At 42.5% G+C, this 15,610-nt stretch overlaps 1 protein-coding gene and 1 pseudogene across 1 annotated transcript; both read left to right on the forward strand.

Moving 5' to 3' along the window:
* Positions 1–15,610, forward strand: part of LOC142204380 (NACHT, LRR and PYD domains-containing protein 12-like) — a 997,553-nt pseudogene that overhangs the window by 492,392 nt on the left and 489,551 nt on the right.
* LOC142202528 (vitelline membrane outer layer protein 1 homolog) lies at positions 12,898–15,298 on the forward strand. The gene is made up of 3 exons (XM_075272684.1): positions 12,898–13,047; positions 14,479–14,591; positions 15,004–15,298. Exons 1-3 carry the CDS (start codon positions 12,898–12,900, stop codon positions 15,296–15,298), a joined length of 558 nt encoding a protein of 185 aa, XP_075128785.1.

A 15,610-nucleotide genomic window follows, 5' to 3' on the forward strand; every position in this document is an offset into this window, starting at 1 on the left:
AGTACATCTCTTGGTCATGATAAGATGTTGCAGTCCATCTCTTGGTCATGATAAGATGTTGCAGTACATCTCTTGGTCATGATAAGATGTTGCAGTCCATCTCTTGGTCATGATAAGATGTTGTAATCCACCTCTTGTTCATTGTCTAGAACAGGGGTGGGCAATTAATTTTCAAATGGGGCCACATGAGAAATTGTAACAGTTCTAGAGGGCCATGCGAGTCGCGGCAAATTTAGTTCCACCCACTTCTCCACTGACTCCGCCCATTCTCAATCATTTTTCCATGTGCCCCACAAAGTAAAATCCTCCTACAGTCACTCTAACATTATACCCCCCCACATTATAACATTTCCCTCCAAATGTCCCACAATATTAAGTCCCTCTCCTGGTGACCCAGTATAAACTTGGGGAAACTAGAGGGGACATGAAACTGGAGCAGCTGGAGGGGGACATTAAACAGTGGGGGCAACTAGAGGCAGACATGTCCCCCTCCAGCTACCCCCCATGGTTTAATATCCTCCTCCAGCTGCCCCAGTTTAATGTCACCCTCCATCTGCCCCCTATTTTAATGTCCCCCCTCCATGTGCATTCAGTTTAACTGCCTCCCTAGTTCCCCCCTCTTGCTCACACATGCTGTCTCTTCTCTCTTTATCATTCAGCAGCCCCATTGCTGGCAGCTTGCAGGAAGCACACAGTCCCGTGTGGCTCCACCCACTAACGAGTCATAGCCTATCCTGGTGATAGGCTGTGATGACATCATTACAGGTCCTTGAAAAATCTTCCACTAGGTATGCGGGCTGGATAGAAGCAGTCAGAGGGCCAGATGTGGCCCCCGGGCTGGACATTGCCCAGGTCTGGTCTAGAAGCTTCTGTTCACATCCACTTAGTTCTACAAAATATTGATCATCAAGCTATTGTCCAAATGTGCTGTATAGTGTAAATAACTTTATGTACATGCAACCCAAGCAGTTGTATAGACCCCCAAATATCACATTCACCCCACACCAAAGTGTAATTTATTTATTTTAATCAGCCGTTACCAATTGGATTATTTCTATAGGTAACAGCCAATATTACTTAATACTCACCTTTCCTCACTCAGGATTCCTCTTCTTTAGCCCAATGTGTTCCAGCACATGACGCCCTGACACTGTCAGCCACTCCATGATGACAGCACCGGTGTCTTACAGGTAATGTGGGGACCACTATGGGCTGTGCACTGTGTGGTGAGCACTAAGGGGAGTATATACTATGTGGGAAGATCTAAGCGTACATTATAAAAACAGTCTTTGAAAACAGTCACAATTCATGGGACAGTACAGGAGAGCACACATATGCTTAACCTGACATATCTATATCGAACAGGGAAGGTTGTCAATCATTGAGTAACACTGCCCACTTGACTCCTACACATAAAAAGAGCAGATGTATAAATGAACACCACAAAACTGTGATACATATTAATCTATATTTTTCCATTGGTGGAGCTGTGTGAGGTCTTGTTTTTTGCAGGGTCAGATAACATTTGGTAGCACCCAAAACTTTTTCATAACTTTTTAATCTGTCTTTTAGGATGGCAAGGTGAGGAAAAATCAACCATTTTGGCATCTCTCCCTATTGTTAGGTTCCTCATTCTCCTTTTTTTTTTTTTTTTTTTTTTTGTAAATCTTTATTTAAGTTTTTGCAAATATTACAGGTAATCCAGAAAGCATAGGAAATAACAGTTGAAATGGTTAAACATCCTAATGTTACAAACATCTATTAAAGAGTAGATACAATCTGAGGGGAAGTCCAGATACTTAAATCCAAGTTAGTCAATAAGTATTGATACAGGAATACTATGTAAGTCTCAAAAAGGAAAATGGGAGGGAAGGGAGGGTATAAGGTAAAGGGTAGGGTAAGGGGGACATGTAAGGAATATTCATTAGTTAGATTTAATTCTAATAAGGAGCAAGCTCAAAGAAAATATAAAGGCCGACAATCCTTTCAAGTTAAGTGTTAGTCATCCGATGGAAGGTTGGTGTTACTATATTTAAACCATTGTTTCCAGTTCCTTCGGAAATCGTTATGTTTTCCCTTAGACCAGGAAAGAAGTTCCTCGAATCTAGCTAGTTGATGCATAGATTCTAACCACAGAGCAAGTGGCGGAGGGTCAGGTTGAAGCCAAAATCTAGGGATAAGGGCTTTCGCCATTTCAATCAGAAGGGTAGTCATATCACCTCTTTTTGGAGTGAAATTAGACTGTGGGAGGGATAGAAGGACCATAGATGGGGCTGGGTGAATTCGTTTGGATGTGATGTCCTTAATTATATCGAACACTCGAGACCAATATTCTTTAATTTTGGGACATGACCACCATAGATGATATAAGGTCCCTCCAGGAGAGGCACACCTCCAGCATGTATCAGTGTTAGATAGGCCTCTCGCTAGCATCCAGGAGGGAGAACGGTGCCATCGAGAGAGTACCTTAAAATGCATTTCTTGTAACTTTGTACAGATCGAGAAGCCATGAGAGTTTTTCAATATTATTCTAACCTCATCATCAGTCAGAGTTAGTTTTAGGTCTCTCTCCCAGGAGTGAAGGTATACTGGTTTGTAATTACAAACATTTTCTGTCAAAACTGACTTGCACTTCGAGATCTTTCTTAACGCTGGATTTCGTGCGACTATCAATTTTTCAAAATTGGTTAGCGGTCTCTTAAGGGTAGATAGGTTGGGTAGTTGGGACGCACACCATTTAAAATGCTCATAGTGCAAGGACGAAAGTTTAATATTGGGAAAAAGAGCCTGTAGGTTCTCGCTAGTTAATGGTTTGCCATTTTCATAAAGATTGTCTAAGTATAAGCCTCTCATCTTATTCCAAAAATCTTGTGGACTACTAATCTCTTTTTTCAACAGATAAGGCAATGTTTCAGCTGGATACACTCTTGAGGGGGGAGGGGCCAGCTGATTTCTCATGTTTAGCCAGACCTCACATGGTCCTTTCAGAAGAAAGTCAAAGTCCTTTGACTTTAGAGATTTGGGAGAGGGAGACCACAACATGTGGGTCATATTTTTCCCATGCTCAGCAAATACTAAGTCATGTATCAGTGAGTTTGGGGGAGGCGCACTCAACGACAGCCAAGTGGAAAGCATGGTGGCTTTGTAATACGTCTGCATATCTGGCAAATTGATTCCGCCTTTTTCTTTTTGACGTGCTAGAAGGCCATATGGGAGTCTAGGAGGTTTGTTTCTCCACAGAAATCTATTGAAGAGTGAGCGTAATGATTTAAGAAATGCAGGGGGAAGAGCAATAGGTAGCATTTGGAATCTATACAGAATTTTCGGAACTATATAAGTTTGGAGTAAATTTTTTCGGCCTAGCCAAGAGAGAAGGGGGAGATCATAGGACTGCAGGGAGGCTTTAATATCGTCAAGGAGGGAGAGGAAGTTCTCTTTATATAAGTCATCTAGGTCCCTTGTGAGCTTTATTCCTAAATATTTAATAAAGTCCCGTTTCCATTGGAAAGGGGAGTCATTCTGTGCCCTTTGCTGAGTTTGTAATGGGAGAGATATCACCAGCACCTCTTATTTTGTCAGATTTGGTTTATAGCTAGATAAATAGCCATATTCCTTCAAGATATCTGTCACAACTGGTAGTCCAACTTCAGGATTCGTTACAAGGAACAAAATGTCGTCCGCGAATGCTACGGATTGTAGGACATGGGTACCAAAGGAGAGACCTAGGACTTGGGAGTTTTGACGTACTTTCTGGAGCAATGTTTCTAAGGTCAGTATAAATATGGATGGGGATAAAGGGCAACCTTGCCTTGTACCATTTTTTATACTAAAGTAAGGGGACAGGATATTGTTGACTTTAAGCCTAGCACTTGGTTCGGAGTATAGGGAGAAGATGGCTTCTATGAATGGTTGAGGGAAGCCAAACTTTCTCAAGGATGCTCTAATAAACCTCCAGTCGACTCTATCGAAAGCCTTCTCGGCATCGACTCCGAGAAGGACTAACGATTTCTTTTGTTTTCTAGAAAGCGCAATTGCATGAAGAAGTTTGTGGGTATTGTCTTTCCCTTCTCGGGATTTGACAAATCCTGCCTGCTCTTCATTAAGTAATGAGGGGAGGAGGGGTTGAATCCGCAGTGAGAGGAGTTTGGCCCAAATTTTTAAGTCTAAGTTTAATAAAGAAATGGGGCGATAGCTCCCACACAAAGAGGGGTCCTTCCCTTCCTTAGCAATCAATGTTATAAAGGCCTCCTGCGTTTGTTTGGTAAGCTTCCCTCCAGTCAATAGATCATTACATAAGAGAGTTAGCTGAGGCAATAACAAGTCACTAAACTTTTTGTAGTATGCTAATGTAAGACCGTCAGGTCCAGGGCTTTTTCCAGGAGAAAAAGTATTTAGGACAGTTTTGACCTCTTGGAGAGAAACAGGTTCTAGTAGTTTAGCTGAGATATCAGATTGTAGTACTGGCAATGTTAGTGGATCTAAGAATTTTTCTATCTCCTGTTCTCTCTTTTCAATCTCTGAGGGGGTTTCCCCAACATTGATGTTATAGAGCTTCTCATAAAAGGAGTGGAAAGAATGTGCTATAGCCTCTGTATCGGTCGATTCTTCTCCTGTTTCACTGCGGATCGATTTAATGAAAGATTTATCTTTCAGCTTTTTTATATAATTTGTCATAACCCTACCTCCCTTATCGCCGTGTTCATAAAGGCGTAACTTATGAAAAAGGCGATGTTTGGAGGTCTGTTTATGGAAAATTCTCTTTAGCTTTTCTCTCAGTATTATCAGTTCCTCCAATTGAGTGGAGAGTCTTGATAGTTTATGTACTCTTTCAATAGTAGAGATTTGGGCGAGAAGCATGTCTACTTCTTTTTGCTTATTTTTCTTGGCTCTAGTAGCTTTTGAAATTAATACACCTCTAACAAAAGACTTATGTGCCTCCCATACGACACCTCTAGACACCTCGCCTGTAGTATTGTTTTGAAAAAATTCGGTTAGATCTTTCCTTACCTCTTCTACCAGTTTGTCGTCGTTGAGTAAGCCTTCGTTCAATTTCCATGTCCACACACTAGGTGTGAGTTCAGGGATGACAAGTGTTGCTGAGACCGGGGCATGGTCGGTGATAGTTGCACACGAAATCTTAGATGTGGATATATGTTGTAAGAGAGAGGAGGTACAAAAAAGATAATCCAGCCTATGATGGGAATTGAACTGTTGTGAGAAATGGGAATAATCTTTAGCATTTGCATGTTGAAATCTCCAAATGTCTGATAGACCTAGGTCTTGCAAGGATCTATTTATGAAACTTATAGTTTTCTGAGAAAGGAATGATTTACCTGACGAGGAGTCTAATAAAGGGTTTAAGGTGGCATTTAAGTCTCCTCCTAAGATTATGTCTCCTACAGCAAACTGCCGTAGGTCTTGAAGAACTGAAGCGAGCCATTGCCCCTGGTCCATATTCGGAGCATAAATATTCGCTATGGTCAGTGGTCTGGAGGCAAGCGTACCTCTCAAAAATATCGCTCTCCCTTCAGCATCCGTGTACTGTTGTAGGCAACTAAAGGGAGTAGACCTGCGGATGGCAATAGCGACCCCTTTGCTTGCTGAGGTCGGGTGACAGCTAAAGTACCAAGTATCATATGGCTTTTTAGGAAAATTAGGTATCTTATTAGCTTTCAAATGTGTTTCCTGAAGCATAACAATATCTGCTTTCAATTTGTTCACTAGCTGTACGATTCCGTGTCTCTTTTGTGGGACATTGAGTCCATTCACATTGAACGAAGTGAACGTGACTGCGGCCATAGTTATCAGAAATGAATGATCTGAGCAGTTACCAAATTCCTTATAATACAGGGTAGGAAGGGGGAAGGAGAGGAAGGGAAGGTAAGAGGGAGGGAAGGAAGAGGGGGGATAAAAAAGAATAAGACGTAGCTTGAGAGGGGAGGACGGAGGGTAGCTTAACTAAGTATGGATCAGGTATTGTAAATAGTATACAACAATATAAGACAGTATCTGGTTCAATATACCAGGAAAAAATGCAATATGAGAAGATGTATAGTTCGGGGGTAGAAGGGGTAAATATGTGTTACCAGTAATCGTCTGATCGGTGTACAAGACCAAAAGTCTCGCCTTAAGAATAGAAACTACAAAACGGGTGAAACTCTATAAGTGAATACATTTGAGAGCCCTTCACGGTTCTCCCATAGACAAATCAAAGAATTTGAATAGCGAACTACCAGATTCGGAAGTAATATTATTCATTTATAACTTGACATACCTGCAAAAAGAAGCAGGTGCAAATAACAAGATAGAGTGACCTTTATAAATATAAACTTACTCAAAAAGATTGTCGGTCTCGGTTTAACTGCCATTTAGGTAGACTATATCACACTAAGAAGCATAGTTTGAGGCTCATCATAATTCTAACTGTAGACATAGCCTGCTTAGTGTAATTTCAGAGGATTAGCCCTTTTTATAACCAATATCATTATTTATCAAAAACCATGTAACTGAACGATAAGCAGCTATCTAACTGGTACAATAGTTATATATCCTTCTCTTTAGAAAAAGTATAAGAAAAAACGTCCTTTTCTGAGTGAGGAATGTCCTGGATAGCTATAGGTCTCAATCCACTCCAAAAAACAGTCATTCGAATGTCCCATCACATGAGAATTACCAATATGGCTAGTACGTAGAAATCTTATAAAGAACAAGGATTGCTCTATAGATACAACTAAAGTCATCGTTACGGAGGATATATAGAGCAAAAACACAATCGAGCAGGGACATGGCTCCATGAAACGGGCTAATTATTACTCACGCTTCTTCTCAAATCAACCCACAGAGTGTTGCTTATTTTTGGAGAAAAACTTTTTACTCCTCGGTGATCTGTGTCTAAAATCTGCATTTGCTGTAGTATCTACATCCATCTCGGGAAGATCCGGGAGGTCTGGAAGAGGTGGCATCGGCAACCAAGGCGGAACATCTATCGGAGCGATTCCCAGAAGGTTCCAAACAGCAGGTAAGTCATCCGGTGAGTGCACTGAGATTCTCCGGCCTTTATATGTTATTGCGATCCCAAATGGATAGAGCCACGCATATTTAGCATCTTTCTGTCTTAGGGCTTCTAGCAACGGCTTGAGAATTCGTCTTTTGGCTAGTATGGATGGCGCCACATCCTGGAATAATAAGACTTCCGCATCTCCGCAAAGGATGGAGGCACGGTTTCTTGCTTCAGTTAAGATGGCGGCAGTATCTAGGTATGAGAGCAAGCCACAAATAATGTCGCGTGGTGGTTCTCCAGCCTGCGGTCGGGGTCTCACTGCTCTGTGTATGCGTTCGATAGTAATTTTTTGCGCCCTTTCCTCACCTAACAGGTCTGTGAAGAGTAAGGACGCCATTTTGAAGAGATCCTCTGTTTGGCCCTCCTCAGGTAATCCTTTGATTCTTATGTTACGTCTTCTATTGCGATTTTCTTGATCTTCTATTAAGATCAGGGATCTATTGATGTACTCTTTGTAGTTGTGCAGGCTAGCTGCTATGGCTGTGGAGTGGTTTTTAAGGGCTACGCAGTTAGATTCAAGAGAACTCACTCTCTTCCCCATACTATTGATGTCTGCTCTAATCTCTGCAAGTTCTGAGAGAACTGGGGAGAGCGCATGATTTAGGGCCTTTGTTATCGTCTTTTGAAAGAATGCCTTAGAAGTAGTGGCAAAGTCCGAGTCAGTCTGCTCACCTCCAACGACACTCTCTCGGTCCGAGTCCTCCGCCTCTTCTTGCTCCGAGCTAGCTGTCGGCGCCATCTTAAGTGAGCGGGCCGGAGAAAGGGCTGGCTTCTTCTTCAAAAATCTCTGCAGGTCTCCTTGTGTCTTCAGGGTCTTAGGAGTCCCAGGGGCTTCTTGTGATCTATCTTTGCCGGGTTTCACCATTTTGATCAGGAATTAAGCTAAAAATGCGAGACTTTTAGGTCTGTAAAGACGGAGCTCACTCTCCTTGCATCTGTCCTCGTTCGCGGTCAGACTCCGCCCCCTTTTTCCATAATTTGTGATTTATTCAAATATTTTTCCATGCTTATATGCATGTATGCATCATTTTTTATGGCACTTCCAATTGGAAGCAACACCTTAAAGGCTCCATAGATATAACCTATTTTTGAATTGTAAAACTTGTTACTATACAATAAGCAGATTGACGAGAGGCCATTCAGAAGATTTCACGCATGTCATAGAGTCTTGTGTTTTATTGTCTTCTCTTGACTGGTGAGATCCCTAGTTTGGGGATCATAACCAAATTCTACCACAACGCTATAACAGCCCTTACCCAACTAGATTTAGATAGTATAATAGTAGAATTATCTGTTATTTTGTCTGACCTCCTCATTTATTCTACTCCTGGGTCTGAGGAGATCCCAGAGAATAATAATAGCACTTCTGGCTCTATCCAAACAAGTTTGGCTTGAAGCAAACCCGTGGACCAAAGCTATTATAGATCAAATCCAACCAGATGGCCAATACTATGAACTCATATTATGTAACTGTCTTGGAACTTTGTGGTTACAGCCAGGAGACGCCGCTGACCTGCAACTTCCTCGTTTCTCACAATGTAGCTGAAAATTTCCCTTGACATTATACAATATAATCTTTATGACACTTGGTGCTTCATCTACATGTGAACTGTCCGTCTATTGTCACTACCCGGGACTTGGATTCTCATGAGGAAGTTCATTACAAAGAGGACAAACACTTCTTCTAGTTAGGCTGCTTACAATATTATGTTTAACCTGCAAAGTCAAGGCCTTGTGAGACTATGCGGTGCAGTTATATGGGGTGTAGGGCATGACAGCTAGTCCTGGACCCTGATGGCTGAGGTGTTGTCAGACTAGGGTTCTTTGGGCCACCAGATAAACTGATTCTGAAGGTCCACCTTTCATCTACCTCCGGTAAGTAGAACATAGAACACTTCAAGTTTGGGGACCTTCACTGTACTAGACCCTGGTCAACCAGAGGAACTCTATTACTCTGAAATCCCATTCCAACCCTGGGCTGAGGGAGTTGCTCACAGATGGGATAGATTTCATTGCAGGTGCACAGTCACCCAGAAGATGTGCCTGGTTTATAAGGAGGTATGGACCAGGACAGCAACAGATTAGAGAATAGGATCACTTGCTTTAGATTGTATGATATCTTACCAGCTTTGATGTCTATTAACCAGAGTACTGCTACCCATCTGAAAGCAGGTAAGTGCCATCAGGCAATCTGGTTCAAGGACTAGGATAGGCATCATGGCTTGTGACCTGGGATGGAGCCCAAGAACAAGGTGCCAGTAAACAGATGCATGTGTGATAAGGACCAGAATGAGTAATTCACAAGCCGAGGTCAAGAACTGGGAGAGTACAGGAATAACCAAATCAAAAGCAGAGCAAAACCAGAAGCCCAGACCATGGTAAAGTCCAGGTCACCGATAAAGTCAAATCAATAAGAGAAGATTAATCAGGAGAATAATCCAAAATCAGCAACCCAAGAGATAAGCAGAAAACAGGACGAGGCCAGGAAGTAACTTCAAAGCAAACTGGGAGCCCATGGACATGAAACAGTCACAGCCAATGAATAAGTTCCAAGGCCAAGTTTAACCCCTTGCCTCCACGGCCGTTTTTCAATTTTTGTTTTTTAACTCCTTGTCTTAACATTGTTTTTAATTTTTCTGCTCAAAGAGCCGTATGAGGGAATAACTTTTGTGAAACAATTGTACAGTCATGGCCAAAAGTTTTGAGAATGACACAAATCTTCTCGTCACATGATCTGCTCCCTCTGGTTTCTGTGTGTGTGATGTCAGATGTTTTTATCACATACAGAAATAGAATTGCAATCATATTCTGAGTAATAAAAGCTTATAGTGACAGTTAGAATGAGTTAATGCAGCGTTGCAATATTTGCAGTGTTGCCCCTTCTTCTTCAGGACCTCTGCAATTCTCCCTGGCATGCTCTCAATCAACTTCTGGACCAAATCCTGACTGATAGCAGTCCATTCTTGCACAATCAATGCTTGCATTTTGTCAGAATTTGTAGGTTTTTGTTTGTCCACCCGTCTCTTGATGATTGACCACAAGTTCTCAATGGGATTAAGATCTGGGGAGTTTCCAGGCCATGGACCCAAAATCTCTATGTTTTGTTCTCTGAGCCATTTAGTTCTCACCTTTGCTTTATGGCAAGGTGCTCCATCATCCTGGAAAAGGCATTGCTGATGGCCAAACTGCTCTTGGAGGGTTGGGAGAAGTTGATCTTGGAGGACATTCTGGTACCATTCTTTATTCATGGCTGTGTTTTTAGGCAAGACTGTGAGAGAGCCGATTCCCTTGGCTGAGAAGCAACTCCACACATGAATGGTTTCAGGATGCTTTACAGTTGGCATGAGACAAGACTGGTGGTAGTGCTCACCTCGTCTTCTCCGAATAAGCTGTTTTCCAGATGTCCCAAACAATCGAAAAGGGGATTCATCAGAGAAAATGACTTTACCCCAGTCCTCAGCAGTCCACTACCTGTACCTTTTGCAGAATATCAGTCTGTCCCTGATGTTTTTTCTGGAGAGAAGTGGCTTCTTTGCTGCCCTCCTTGAGACCAGACCTTGCTCCAAGAGTCTCCGCCTCACAGTGCGTGCAGATGCACTCACACCTGCCTGCTGCCATTCCTGAGCAAGCTCTGCACTGCTGGTAGCCCGATCCCACAGCTGAAACACTTTTAAGAGATGGTCCTGGTGCTTGCTGGTCTTTCTTGGGCGCCCTGGAGCCTTTTTGCCAACAATGGAACCTCTTTCCTTGAAGTTCTTGATGATGTGATAGATTGTTGACTGAGGTGCAATCTTTCTAGCTGCGATACTCTTCCCTGTTAGGCCATTTTTGTGCAGTGCAATGATGACTGCACGTGTTTCTTTAGAGATAGCCATGGTTAACAGAAGAGAAACAATGATGCCAAGCACCAGCCTCCTTTTACAGTGTCCAGTGGTGTCATTCTTACTTAATCATGACAGATTGATCTCCAGCCCTGTCCTCATCAACACCCACACCTGTGTTAATGGAGCAATCACTGAAACGATGTTAGCTGGTCCTTTTAAGGCAGGGCTGCAATGATGTTGAAATGTGTTTTGGGGGATAAAGTTCATTTTCTAGGCAAATATTGACTTTGCAAGTAATTGCTGTTAAGCTGATCACTCTTTATAACATTCTGGAGTATATGCAAATTGCCATTAGAACAACTGAAGCAGTAGACTTTGTAACAATTACTATTTGTATCATTCTCAAAAGTTTTGGCCATGACTGTACTTTGTAATGATGTCAATTACTATTCTGTGGAATATACTGGAAAACATGAAAAAAATTTTAGAACAGGGTGGAATTAGAGAAAAACTGCATTTGATTAGGCTGATTTCCACAGGGTGGGAAGTCTATAGATAGATATCAAATGCCACATAAACAAATAAAAGTACTGGAATAAATCCCTGGATCACTATCTAATCTCCATAAAGCTCATTCCCATAACTTGTAGGTAAATTCATTCTAAGCCTCGGTGTCATTTGATATTAGGTAAGTATCTCACCTTGATATAATGCAGACATGGAATCTGCCATTGTAACCTTCTCAATAGGAGTCTGGTTACTCTAAAGAATCAGCCCTGGCCCTTTGTACACAACTCAGACAGAACAAACCACATACCAGTTCTTTGTACTGACCACACACACAGTATAGTTATACCGTCCAGTTATACCGCATCTAAAGATTCTTCTTTCCAAATTGAATATGGACAATATTTTTAGTCTTTCACTATAAGAGGGATTTCCTATCACTAGTAAAAATCTGTTTGTCCACCTTTGAACCTCCTGATAACCAGCCATGATGTCCTTATTGTGTTTGGGTTATCTTCTCATACATGTAGTGTCCTCCTGATAACCAGCCATGATGTCCTTATTGTGGTCAGGTTATCTTCTCATACATGTAGTGTCCTCCTGATAACCAGCCATGATGTCCTTATTGTGGTCAGGTTATCTTCTCATACATGTAGTGTCCTCCTGATAACCAGCCATGATGTCCTTATTGTGGTCAGGTTATCTTCTCATACATGTAGTGTCCTCCTGATAACCAGCCATGATGTCCTTATTGTGGTCAGGTTATCTTCTCATGCATGTAGTGTCCTCCTGATAACCAGCCATGATGTCCTTATTGTGGTCAGGTTATCTTCTCATACATGTAGTGTCCTCCTGATTACCAGCCATGATGTCCTTATTGTGGTCGGGTTATCTTCTCATACATGTAGTGTCCTCATGATAACCAGCCATGATGTCCTTATTGTGGTCAGGTTATCTTCTCATACATGTAGTGTCCTCCTGATAACCAGCCATGATGTCCTTATTGTGGTCGGGTTATCTTCTCATACATGCAGTGTCCTCCTGATAACCAGCCATGATGTCCTTATTGTGGTCGGGTTATCTTCTCATACATGTAGTGTCCTCCTGATAACCAGCCATAATGTCCTTGAATGTCATAGAAAAACCCCTTTAAATTTTGTCTGCCATGTTCTTGCCCATGCTTTGGCTTTTCAAGGTCATTGTTCTGCTCCAGACCAAGGCAATGTGCCAATCCAGCTGTGGGCACCAAAATGTTAATACTCAGAAACCCCAGTTCAAAAAATATTTCATTACAGTAATAATGACAAAGGAGTAAAGAAAGGAGAAGGAAAGTACTAAATATCTTTAGGAAATAATAATCTTTTGTCCGAATCAGTAAGTCAGATGAGATCTTTTGGTGACTGTCCAAGTTCCTTGCAATATATATGAGAAGGTTTTGGTCAATGGACATGTTCCTCAACCACCAGCTTCATATAGTGATGGTGAGACCTTCCTACAGAAGACAAGATGGTGCCCGTCCTTCTGCTCTTGGTAATTCTACAGAACTTAGTGGCAACTAGAACCGTCATAGATGTCCCAAATGGAGAATCATGGGGTTCCTGGGGTGTTATGGAGGTTTGTGATGAAGGAACTGAAATCCGAGGCTTCCAACTCAAAGTAAGTAATGTTTGCAAGACCGGATATCATTTAGATGGGGAGTATGATGGATATAAATGAGGACTTGGATAAATGTATAATTAGGGACAATTACTGATATATAGAGAGGGATTGGGGCCGATATATTGGTAGGAATAGTGACTGATAGGGAGAAGGACAGATGGATACAAAAGGATAGAATGGATTTATAGACTTGGACTTGCAGTGACGTAGCTATAGGGGCCACAGAGGTCACATTGGCAGCTTGGCCCCTGAGCCAGGAGGACTTCATAGGGCTCCAACATCATACAAAGACATACTGCACTCTTCTTTAACCAGTGTTTTCTTACATAGCAACACTATGGGGTACATTACCTGTGTATCTTGATTCCTCATCCCTTGTCTCCTACTCTATGGTGGGTAGGATTCCTGGCCAGGTAGGTAGTATTCCTGGCCTGGTGTGGATCCAGTAGATAGAGCAGCCTCAGTCCTGGTGTCCACACCATCTCCTGTGACTGTCAGTACTAGGCGCCATGCTCTGTGTCCACATCAAACCAGGTCGGATTGAGTTGGGGTTGTATATGGAAGAAGTGTATTTCCACCATGCTGGAGCTACAAATGCCGAAGTAGAGGTTGTGTTAGCTGTGATGGGCTGTGGAGCCGGCCAGACTTCACAGGTAGCATGTCCATAGGCCATCCCAACTATTGGATCCACACCACACCAGGGACAACCTTCTTTTAACCTCTCTATTTTAGCATTGATCCTCTCTGGTGCAGTAGGGGTGTAGAGAAATCGGATGGAGTAATCTGGATTAACACACTGCGATATGGTGACCCCGTGTAAGAAAGAAGAGTGCAGTCAGGGTAGACCAGTAGGCAGACAGGGACTTGATGGAGGAATGAAAGTGGGCACTTTTACTTGTTGGTGGCACAGTGGGGGCAATGTTACATGTATGGGGGTACTAATGTTTGTAGGGACACAAGAATGCAATAAGTAGTAAACTAAAAGAGGACAATATTACTTGCGGGGACACGGTTGGTGTAGAGTGACTTGTGTGGGACGCAAGTGAGATGCTATTTATTGTAGGGGGTATAGCAGTAGGGGTCAGAGGGGTTGTAGTTGCAACCAGCCCTTAAGCAATGGGATCTAAGGACCCCCTTCACCAGAGACTCTATCGGCATATGTAGCAGTCTGGTACCCCACTATTCTAGCACAGAATAGCCCGTCACACAGCTCCGCTGATGGAACAAAACAAGGTATGGGGGTCTATGGGTAAGCGATTATGGGTAGGGGGTACCCGAGTTTACTCTTGTACCAGTGTCCGTGAGTCTTTAGCTACACCCCTGACTAATATAACAATAAGGACTAGGATTGTATAGGTTAACTGTTGAGTATAGTCAGTGTATGACGTGCATTATACTCGTGTGATGTAAAATGCTGCCTAATCTTAGGTACATCCGCCTCAAGGAATCTTAGATGACACGGCTCTGAATGGAATTGCTTTGCACTGCACACGCAATATGTCTTTTTGGGCAGTGAAGATCATTAAATCCACTGAAGGAGCGTAAGTACCAACATCTCACACACAGGGGCGTAACTTGAGGGAGGGGGGTGCAGCCTTAGGGGGTCCATAAGCACTGGTATCAGTTTTCCAATTGCAGCTTCCATCTGACCCATAAACCCAGGAGACTCACAGATTGATTTCAATGGGGGCCATCTTTTTAGTCAAAATCCTGACCAAAAAACTATGTGTGAACTTGCCCTGCGTAGGACTTGCAACTATCCTACGCAGGTGTGAACCTAGCCTAACTGAAATAAATTCCACAAAATGGGGCTTTAGCCTAAGAGTCCCATGAAAACAGAAATGAAATTATTGCGACGAACCCATGTTAAGGAGTAACTCAATGGGACTTTCTATTGTTAGCCCTAATTTTACGATGTATATTAATTTTACATTTTTGGGGCTTTTTCCTTAGATTTGGCTCCTGGGGTCCCGTATTCTGGTGTAAGTCAGGATATCTCAAACGCTTTAGCCTGAGAGTGGATCCTAGACGCAAGTGGGATAAGACAGCCGCGAATAACATCAAGTTCACCTGCTCGGATGGTTCTGTCCTAGAGGGGAATGGCCTGACCTGGGGAGTTTATGGATGCTGGAGCGATAACTGTGAAAACGGAATACGCGGAATCCAAACCAGAGTGCAGGAAAAACGAAAGATCTGGAAGGATGACGTCGGTCTCACCGATGTCAAGTTTTTGTGTCGTGATAAATAAAGTCCGTTAACATGGAGTCACCCAAAATGTAATCGTTATATTTGGGGATCATCCTTTTTTGAGCGTATCCTCATTACATTTTTGTAAATCTGCCTTTTGCATAGAACAAAGGATTATGTAGATAATCTTGTTTCCCTTAGTCCTAACAGCGGCACAATGTGGGGTATTTCGTGCCCCTGTGTGCTGGTAGGACAGGCGGAATTTTAATTAGCCATGTATTAATTTCACATGGCTTGTTCCCTTTAAGAGGGCACAGATACCTCCCCCCTGTGCGTAAATAACAAGTAATAATACATACATTCCAAAATAAAC

The sequence above is a fragment of the Leptodactylus fuscus genome, chromosome 5, assembly GCF_031893055.1.
Source record: "Leptodactylus fuscus isolate aLepFus1 chromosome 5, aLepFus1.hap2, whole genome shotgun sequence".
Taxonomy (NCBI): Eukaryota; Metazoa; Chordata; class Amphibia; order Anura; family Leptodactylidae; genus Leptodactylus; species Leptodactylus fuscus.

What these genes read in the sequence shown, in the direction of transcription:
- LOC142202528 (XM_075272684.1), top strand. Translation starts at nt 12,898, where the DNA reads ATGGTGCCCGTCCTTCTGCTCTTGGTAATTCTACAGAACTTAGTGGCA. An exon ending in TCCGAGGCTTCCAACTCAAA is followed by an intron (nt 13,048 to 14,478) that starts GTAAGTAATGTT and finishes GCCTAATCTTAG; the next exon opens with GTACATCCGCCTCAAGGAAT. An exon ending in ATTAAATCCACTGAAGGAGC is followed by an intron (nt 14,592 to 15,003) that starts GTAAGTACCAAC and finishes CTTTTTCCTTAG; the next exon opens with ATTTGGCTCCTGGGGTCCCG.